Source organism: Lucilia cuprina, chromosome 4, assembly GCF_022045245.1.
Source record: "Lucilia cuprina isolate Lc7/37 chromosome 4, ASM2204524v1, whole genome shotgun sequence".
In the NCBI taxonomy this organism is placed as follows: Eukaryota; Metazoa; Arthropoda; class Insecta; order Diptera; family Calliphoridae; genus Lucilia; species Lucilia cuprina.
In genome coordinates, this window is record NC_060952.1 from 75,389,007 (window position 1) to 75,399,957 (window position 10,951).

Here is a 10,951-nt window from a genome sequence, read left to right on the forward strand (position 1 = left end):
CACAGTCACTCCTCTGTGGGGTATCTGTTGATTTTCGGCAACAGCACCGAACCTTATCCCGAAATATTGACCATTATCATGCATCAGTCTTTTAACCGCCACTTATTCTCTTCCCGCGAATTTGGGTCAACCAACAGCCACTACGTGGATCCGAAGGAACACTCAACCAACTGACCAGCCCAGGACATAGTCCTGCGGGTAACTGGCCACCCGTAGTACCAGATTATGCGGTGCTCTGGTCAGACCTCTGGCAATCTATGCAAGGACTAAGCCAAGCAGTAGACTGAGACACCAATTTTTCAATCCCGGTCAGATTGGAGGTATTGGCCCTCTTTATACCCCGGGATTGCAATAACACCAAGGCGGAGGTCTTCGCCAAGGTAACATGCCCCCGGGAGGAAAACTTCAAAGTCAGTAACGATTTAAGTACAATTTAAGAACAGATATCAAACATGAAAGAACAAGATCCTGAATCGTAAGGTATTTAATAAAAATAGCGCCACATTTACAGTAGCAATAAAGTCTGTGTTATATGTACACTAGGGTCGAAATGACAAAAAGATGTTTCATTCACTCTCTAGGATTAAAGATATCTTAATAACATATCCAAAAATATAAAAATGATTTTTTTTGCCACGCCTAGAAATACCGCCCTTTTGTTTTTTATATTATTACGTAGTAATTTTAAGTCCAAGCTTTACATTTGATATATCAATATAGCTTGGCTGTAGCTACATTTAAATTAGACGATTTTTAAATTATATGTAACATTCTATGTCATTCTATTCTTATATCTCGGTTCCTTCCCCAAAATTGTAATAAAGATATTACTTATATGAAATATAGGCTTTTGAAATGCTCAATTTATGCATTGCCAGAAAAAACCGCAGAAAACATTTATTTGAAAACGAATTATAAAACTATTATTTTTGTCAGTTTACAAACCTTCAAGATCCGACTTCCTATCAAAAAAAAAAAAAATAAGTTTATTATAACTTGCAGCACTATAGTGGTTATCCATCTGACTTGTAATCAAAACTAAAAGTCGAAGTTTTCCAGATAATTTGATGAAAATGGGCTTATATATTTCATTTACCCAAGTACGAAGTTTTTTAAAAATGGATTAATCCCCTAGCCCTCATACAACCGTCTCTTCGAATAGGGTTGGAGCTCTTAATAATGGCTTCGAGGTCGTTTATTCCCTCTGAAACACTACAATTAGAATGAAATTCTGCATTGCTATCTTTTAAAAAAACATAAAACCCCTCCATCAAATTTTAATAGGATCGGTCTATAATTGATTTCAGCTCCCATATATATTCTCTTCCAGAAAATCAATTTTCTTCAAAAGTTGCTCAAATAGTATATGGAAATTAAGACAAAATTCAACATAAATATTATATTAAAAAATAATTCATATTTGAAACTTAAAACTTGGCATAACACTTTAATTTTTCATAGATTTTTATAAAATAAAGTGTTTATTTCTTATGTACTATTGTATTCAATTATTCGGGTTTTTGTCTTATGCGGTTTTATTCGACAAATAAGGGGGGTTTTACGTTAGCCGGTTAATAACCGAATAATTAATAATTATTCGGTTATTCGAATAAAAGGAAACTAGATATTAGAACTAGATGAAAATAGATTCCATTTATAGAATTGCGCACTCCTATTTTTATGTCCTTATAAAAGGATTTCAAAGTTTAAAGGTCTACAAACGAATATCTAAAAATTTAGTTGTATCTTATAATGCTAATATTGGTATCAAAATGGAGGCTGGAAATCTGTGTATTTATCTATATTATTTACCTGTCTCACTTCGAGAAAAAACGAAAGAGAATTAAATTCAAAAAGGTTTCATTTTCGACTCAAAACTTATTAACTACTTTTTGTGACAAATTTTCTTTAAGATTTCCAATTCTTTCTTGATGATTTGAAATAAATTATATATTTCGAAGCAAAGGAACTCAGCTTCATTTGAAATAAATATTAATACCAACTTTTTAATATAAATTTGGATTTCCATCTTTTGAAATTGGATGTCTTTTAAACTTTAAAGTCCTCTTACAGGAGCATAAGAGCTGATTATGAAAAACTAAGTACTCAGAGTTAATACTAATGGTCCACAGTTTCCTGTACGCATAGATTTTTTTACTTCAATTCTTCATATACTATAAATTATTCCTGTTTATGTGAAATGCTTTTCTATATAAAGAAATTACTGTTTTTAAGATTTTTCAACGAATTCTGGAATTCTTACGTTCCATAGAATACTAGTTCAACTATAACTGTTGCTAAAAACCTATTAGAAATACTTAAGAACATAACCACGTTCCCAAAAAAGCTGGTTGTAAAATATATAAACGATATAATTATTTCCATGATTTCTTTTCAAAAATCATCAAATAAATTTTCTTTATTATAGAAAATGGATTAAGAAATTAAGAAAAGAAGAAAATAATTTATTATAAAAATATTAAATTGTGTAGAAAGTACATAGTAATTTTACTGCTAAATAGTGAGTTTTTCTTAATCGGTTAATTGATAGAAATTATTCGGTTTATTCGTTATATAAAATTTGACAATTTTCATTTATTCGAACGATTAATCGTCAAAAATTAATCGATCAACCGAACGACGATTAATCGTTTGAATACTTTATTATGTACATATTTGTTTTTTTTTATTAAACAATAGATTAAAATACTGAATCTTTCCTTTTGTTAAAATAGGGACAGGGTGCAATTTTTGTATTGTAAATTAATTTAATAAAATTATTTTCGAAGAAGTTAGCGCACGTCATCTCACTAAAAACTATGCCGATGTAGATATGTACATATATTAGATTATTTAACATATATATGTATATATGAGTTCAAAAGACCATTTCGGTTCTTAGGGGCTAGGTGAAATAATGCACTAACTTTAATTATTTTCATTCTTGGATTATATACCAAATTTCATATATTAATCTTCACTTGGACACAAATACGGACGGGTATAGCTTAATCGACTTTGTATATAGGTATATGACCAATATTTTTGGGTATTACAAACAGCAGCAAAAACGCATATAGTGCGCGATGTGGTCGAATTAAGTACTAAGTATTACTTGTATATTTTCTCTATAGACTTTGTCATATGCGTAACTTAGAAGTATTGCTTAACGGTATGTATGATCGTAAATACCAACTACAACTTTCTTCTTGTTTTATTATAAGTTGTGCGCCAGCATTACGTCTGAACATTTAAATGAAAATATAACTTTTGGGAATTTGATTTATATCATGTTCACTTTCTGCTTAAAGTATCAGTTTAAGAAGGTCTTAGGGGTATTTGTGATAACAGTCACACTTGCATACATAAATACATACATATGTAAATATATAAGTAACAATATTGTACAATAATGTTTTAACTGCTCCAAGCTGTCCAGAAAAGTTAAAATTTTTTTACAAGTTAAAATTTAATTTTTGAAAGTTACCAAATTTAGTGTTAAACAATTTAAATATAAATTATGTATTTGTATTAATTTTAATGTCAATAAACTTATTTAATGACACTAAGATTATATTTGTAATTCACACACATCTTGCACCACAGATAGCTTAACCTCTAAGCATTTTTTTTAACTCAATTACAACTCTCTTCCAAATCATTATTTCTTACATATTTTCGAAAGCCACATTTTCAAAAAAAAATCAATCACACCTAACTCTATTTCAAAATATAATTAAAAATGTTTTGAAAAAAATGTAAACGTATGATTGCAATCAATACTGAGATTAATGAAACAAACAAACCAATAGATGCTAGTATTGTAAACAACACAGTTAGTTTTGGTATTTGTTAGTCGATGATAAATGAATGAAAAATGAAAAAGAAAGAAAAAAATAATGTGGCATGCAATGCAATATAAGAAAAAAAGTATGTTCATCTGTATGTTTGTTGTATATTAAAAGCCACAAAACTCCTTGAACTTGAAAAACAAGTCAGAGAGCTAAAGATCTGTGTGACTTAGACTTAGTTGATAAAATATAAAAATATGTATGTGTATATTGTATAGGGGCATTCCATACTCAATGACTTTCAATACGGAATGCTTTTAGAAGTCCTGGGATTCGGATTATGAAAAAATTGATTATACTGGGACTTTTGGGCAACATCCCCCGCACCATTTCAATACTTCAAATTTCAAACTCAGGTCAGAATTTTAGATCGCTGATAATGAACTGAAAAACCATTTGAAAATAAAATTATTTTTTCATAATTGTTCTGAGGTCTAAATTTTAGATCGTTGATAAGGGATTAAAAACCATTCCAAAAACAAAATAGTTTTTCTCGTGTTCAGTAGGTACATAGCCATATATTGAGAGGTACATACCCAGCATTTGGAAGATTTTTGGATCATTAATAAGTAAATTGAGTCATTATACCCTTCACCTTCGTGAGAAGGGTATTTATAAGTTTGTCATTCCGTTTGTAATTTCTATAATATAATTTTCCGACCATATAAAATATATATATTCTGGATCCTTATAGATAGCGGAGTCGATTAAGCCCGTGTCCGTCTGTCTGTCTGTCTGTCTGTTGAAATCAGTTTTTAGAGGTCCCCAGATATCGGCGAGATCCGCATCTTCAATAATTAGTTAGACATGCTTAAAATCAGCAAAATCGGTCTATAATAGATTGGATAAAGATGTACATGTGCGTGTGGAGATGCATTTGCCCAGCAGTTCGACGGGACAGTCCCGAACTGACCACTTAACAAAGCAATCAAAAAAAAAACTCAGATAGATTAAAGGTGAGTAGTGATTAATTCGCAACCTCAGAATGCTTAAAGCCCTGTCCGATAGATTCAATTTCTCATAGGATTTCCTTTATTTTTCGATCAAATAAACCTTAAATATACATCAGATCGAGAAAATATAAAATTCCTATTATGAATAACATGCGGTACAGATAGTGAATATTGAAACAGAATCACCCTCTATTATCGTAGAGTCAAATTAGTCAACATTCCGGTTACTATACACCATCTTAATGTTAAAAATGAAAACGTTTCTAAATTTCAATTAATTTAAAAGATTTGTTTATAATAACACATTTATTGGTTTTTAATTGCAAAAATTAGCATTATCTACAGATATTTTATAATTTTATAACACATTCACTATCTTGACAAATAAACCAATATTTTTATACCCTCCACCACCATCAGTGGTGATAGAGGGTATATATAACTTTGTCATTCCGTGTGTAACACCAAGAAATATTCATCTGAGACCCAACAAAGTATATATATTCTGGGTCCTTATCAAATTCTGAGTCGATCTAGTTATGTCCGTCTGTCTGTGTAAAACACGCTCACGATAAAACGAAGCAATAGAAGTTAACCAAATTCACCCAAAATGTTCTTCGTTTTCCTAAGTTGTTTGGTATTGAAAATGGGCAAAATCGGTTCACATCGGGAAAAGTTATGAATCAAAATTTGAAACAACCTCGAAAAAAATAAGCATTTTTTACACATTCTGATGTAATTTTCTCGAAAACTATGCAAGATAATTGCATAAAAATCGGCATACATTCGTTCCCACACAAGAGCTTAATCTCTGCTTAAAATCGCCAGAATCGGTCCACAATTTCATATACCTCCCATACAAAAGTACAAATTCCCGGAAATTTGGTTTTTTGTTAATAACTTCCGTCGTAATGTCGATATCTTCACAAAATTTTAGAAATTAAAATTTTATGACAATAGATTTTATTCAGAGGAAAAATTTTTTAGATGGGTCCATAATTGGTCATAGCTCCCATACAAGGTCTCCTCCCGAAAATCACTTAAACGCGCATATCTCATTACTAAATTAAGATATCGATATAAAATTTGGTACAAGTGTTGCTCTTATATACAAATATAATACAATTGAAGATTTTTTCGATCAGTCCATATTTGGTCATAGCTCCCATACAAGGTCCCCTCCCGAAAATCACTTAAACACGCATAACTCATTACTAAATTAAGATATCGATATAAAATTTGGTACAAGTATTGCTCTTATATACAGAAATATTACATTGAAAGTTTTTTTTGGATCGGTCCATAATTGGTCATAGCTCCCATACAAGGTCCCCTCCCGAAAATCACTTAAATGCGCATAACTCATTATTAAATTAAGATATCGATATAAAATTTGGTACAAGTATTGCTCTTATATACAGAAATATTACATTGAAAGCTTTCTTGGATCGGTCCATAATTGGTCATAGCTCCCATACAAGGTCCCCTCCCGAAAATCAGTTAAACCCGCATAACTCATTACTAAATTAAGATATTGTTACAAAATTTGGTACAAGTATTGCTCTTATACATAGAAATATTTCAGTGAAAGATTTTTTGGATCGGTTCATATTTGGTCATAGCTCCCACACAAGGTCCCCTCCCGAAAATCACTTAAACACGCATAACTCATTACTAAATTAAGATATCGATATAAATTTTGGTACAAGTATTGCTTTTATATACAGAAATATTACAATGAAAGTTTTTTTTGGATCGGTCCATAATTGGTCATAGCTCCCATACAAGGTCCCCTTCCGAAAATCAGTTAAACCCGCATAACTCATTAGTAAATCAAGATATCGATATAAAGTTTGGTCCAAATATTTATCATATATACAGGAATATTACAATGAAAGCTTTTTTTGGATCGGTCCATAATTGGTCATAGCTCCCATACAAGGTCCCCTCCCGAAAATAACTAAAACGCACATAACTCATTTCTTAATTAAGGTATCCATATAAAATTTGGTACAAGTTTTGCTCTTATATACAAATATAATAAAATTGAAGATTTTTTCGATCAGTCCATATTTGGTCATAGCTCCCATACAAGGTCCCCTCCCGAAAATCACTTAAACACGCATAACTCATTACTAAATTAAGATATCGATATAAAATTTGGTACAAGTATTGCTCTTATATACAGAAATATTACATTGAAAGTTTTTTTTGGATCGGTCCATAATTGGTCATAGCTCCCATACAAGGTCCCCTCCCGAAAATCACTTAAATGCGCATAACTCATTATTAAATTAAGATATCGATATAAAATTTGGTACAAGTATTGCTCTTATATACAGAAATATTACATTGAAAGCTTTCTTGGATCGGTCCATAATTGGTCATAGCTCCCATACAAGGTCCCCTCCCGAAAATCAGTTAAACCCGCATAACTCATTACTAAATTAAGATATTGTTACAAAATTTGGTACAAGTATTGCTTTTATACATAGAAATATTTCAGTGAAAGATTTTTTGGATCGGTTCATATTTGGTCATAGCTCCCACACAAGGTCCCCTCCCGAAAATCACTTAAACACGCATAACTCATTACTAAATTAAGATATCGATATAAATTTTGGTACAAGTATTGCTTTTATATACAGAAATATTACAATGAAAGTTTTTTTTGGATCGGTCCATAATTGGTCATAGCTCCCATACAAGGTCCCCTTCCGAAAATCAGTTAAACCCGCATAACTCATTAGTAAATCAAGATATCGGTCCATAATTGGTCATAGCTCCCATACAAGGTCCCCTCCCGAAAATCACTTAAATGCGCATAACTCATTATTAAATCAAGATATCGATATAAAATTTGGTACTAGTATTGCTTTTATATACAGAAATATTACAATGAAAGATTTTTTGGATCGGTCCATATTTGGTCATAGCTCCCATACAAGGTCCACTCCCGAAAACCACCTAAACGCACATAATTCATTACTAAATTAAGATATCCATATAAAATTTGTTGCAATCATTGTTCTCACATAAACGAATACTACCACGAAATATTTTTCCGATCGGTCCATAATTGGTCATAGCTCCCATATTAGTTCCCCTTACGAAAAACACTTAAACACGTACAAATCATTACTTAATTAAGATATCCATATACAATTTGGTACAAGTATTGATCATATACAAAAAATATTACTAAGAAATTTTTTTCCATCGGTCTATAACTGGTCATAGCTCCCATACAAGGTCTTCTCCCGAAAATAACTAAAACGCACACAACTCATTACTAAATTAAAATATCCATATAAAGTTTGGCACAAGTGTTGCTTATATACAGAGAAATAATATTATGAAATGTTTTTCTGATCGGTCCATAATTGATCATAGCTCCCACACAAGGTCCCTCTTAGAAAAACACACATACATATTTGGTCATAGCTCTCATACTAGGTCCAGAAAATCACTTAGATTCACAATATTTATTACCAAGTAATGATATAGATACAGAATTCTGAATCTTTGTCTTTATATACATAATTGGACATAGCTGCCATACAAAGTTCTTTTACTAAAATCTCTAAAACGCACATTACTTATTACCAAATTAAGCTATTGATACATAATTTGGCAAAAATATTAGTTTTGTATACTTATATTTCTCCTATATTAGGTCCTGCCCCTAAAAGCGCTTTAACCGTATTTAAAGAGCATTATCAATTTGTGTTGAACAAAATTTTGTGTAGAACATAATTATATATGTATTTGTATTTTGAAAATCTTTAAATCTTTCACACATATACATACATGCAAATTTCTAAATTTATAATGTTCAATAAATCTTGGAATTTTAATAAATTTAACTTTTGGGATTTTTTCCATTAAAGACATGAGAAAACTTATTTCTACAAATATTTGATCAATTAGAAAAGTAATAACATAAAAGTAGCTGGTGGAGGGTATCTAAGATTCGGCACAGCCGAATATAGCACTCTAACTTGTTATTTATTCGAATCTAAGACATATTATTGACACCCTTTAAAAAGTATACAAAAATGACAAATAAATGTTATCAAAATTAACCGTTTTATGAAAATTGTAAACCACTAATATGGCGATATCTTTTAAAAACAGTTTTATCCACACTAAACTAAATTAAATGACAATTTTATTTGACATTTTGTTTGATGCAGAGTTGGTAAGCGGGTTCTCATTTTAGAGCATTCTCAAGAAAACGTTATTTGAATTAAACACTTAAGAATGAGTCATTCTTCATGCTAATGGGTGTTTTCAATTCGTTCTTGCCAAATCCAATTCTGAATCAAATTGTTTATATTTGACAGGTAAGGGAATTCAAACAAACAAACAAAACAAATTATTCTTAGAATAGTTATACCTACCACTCTTCCGATCAAAACTAATTTTATTTTACATTATCAATACCAAATGACAATAAAATAAAATTATTACGAGTATCCGCAACGATGATAAGATATTCATACGTATTCTTAAGTTTTCTTCTACTGTATCCATTTATTAATGGTTCTTTTAGCAGTTATATTTTGCCTTTCAATTAGTTAGAATTCGAGTGTATTGTTTACCCATTAACTTAAAATTATACTTAATCGTAAACTAGACTAAATATTATGAAGAGTTCTCAAACAATTTGCTTCTATTTTATTTGTATTCTTCTCTATTCAAATGCCCTAAAACCCTATAAAGGGATTTCGGAACAACCTAGTTGTTTAAAGGAATATTTACTACAATTGATAAAGATCAATGAAATATATGCCTATTCAGTTGAGGCCTGTGACGATAAAGACAATATTAATCGGCGACCTCCCCTAGGACTCGATCCAGAATTTGAATTGGAACAACTAAAAATAACATCACAAGAAACCTGCCTCGATTTGTCGGCCTGTAATCTTATAACTGATAACCATGATTTTTTTCAATGTCATTCAAAAACCGTAAGTCAATTTTATTCAATAATTAGAAAAATCGAAAAAATCTTAATAAGTTAACTTTACTTTAAGGCCGCCACAAATACCCATAAATTTATTATAATGCATTTGAATGCTTCCTCCGTGGCTATTGAGCTTAGTGAGGAACATGATGAGGAGAAAAAAGAAATTTTACGTTGTCAGTTATCTGCTAAACGGAAATATATTTTTGATATTTATACGGCTTACACTGAACATCTGAAATGTTTAAATTCCCCGAAATGAGTTTATTACCATAATAAATCATGGACTAAAAAGTTATAATATACAATATAAAGTGCCAAATGATTTATTATTACAATACAAATCAGGAAAATAAAACTGAGAAAGTAATAAATAAAACTATCTTATTGACAGGAGGTATTAGTTTCATGTAAATATTTGATAGGTTTGAACCTAATTACATGATTCGCCATACAAAATATCAGCTGTGAATTCAGTTTATATTAAATACGAATAACAAATGAATGAGTGTCACCTCTAAAGCCAAAGGTCCACACTATGCGTCTACGCGTCAAAAAATTACGCGCTTTTTATACCTACTTCGCCAAGCGTTTTTCCACAACTTTTATTTATTTTTTTATCATTAAACTCATTTTAATTTATTCAAATTGATAAATACGCATTAAATAAAGAATATAAAATGTCAAAATCAGCTGACATTATCGTGCAACGCTTGTGACACTTATAAAAGTAGAAAGTAGATCTAAGCATTCTACGCGTCAAGGCATTCTACGCTTTTGTGCTTGTAACTTTCAGCATATATTGATTCTACTTTTTTGACAGACGCATGGAATACGAGAAAGCGTAGAACGCATGGTGTGGACCTCCAGCTTTATACATTGTCTGCATCTGCCTCGTGCTGCCGTTTTACATCGAAGTGTGGTTATGTTTTGACTGGTGGAGATCATAAAATTATTAAACTGTTTATAGCCAGATGGATATTCACTATAACTCAACAATTTATACCACGAGGGAGACCATTTAATAATCGGGGCACCAGTCAGTATGTAAAAAATGAGGATAATTTAAAAAAAGCATTTGATTTGTTTATGCTTACTTTATTCCGAAATATTTTTACTTATTTTTATATAAAATTTAAAAGTGTTACAAGTAGGAAAGTATAGTCGGGCATGGTCGA

At 30.8% G+C, this 10,951-nt stretch overlaps 1 protein-coding gene across 1 annotated transcript; it reads left to right on the forward strand.

The window, feature by feature from the left end:
• Positions 1-9,323: 9,323 nt before the first annotated feature.
• Positions 9,324-10,133, forward strand: LOC111682903. Its single transcript, XM_023444898.2, has 2 exons — positions 9,324-9,777; positions 9,844-10,133. The coding sequence occupies exons 1-2, from the start codon at positions 9,454-9,456 to the stop codon at positions 10,033-10,035; spliced, it is 516 nt and encodes a 171-aa protein (XP_023300666.2). The 5' UTR covers positions 9,324-9,453; the 3' UTR covers positions 10,036-10,133.
• The last annotated feature ends 818 nt before the right edge of the window (positions 10,134-10,951 follow it).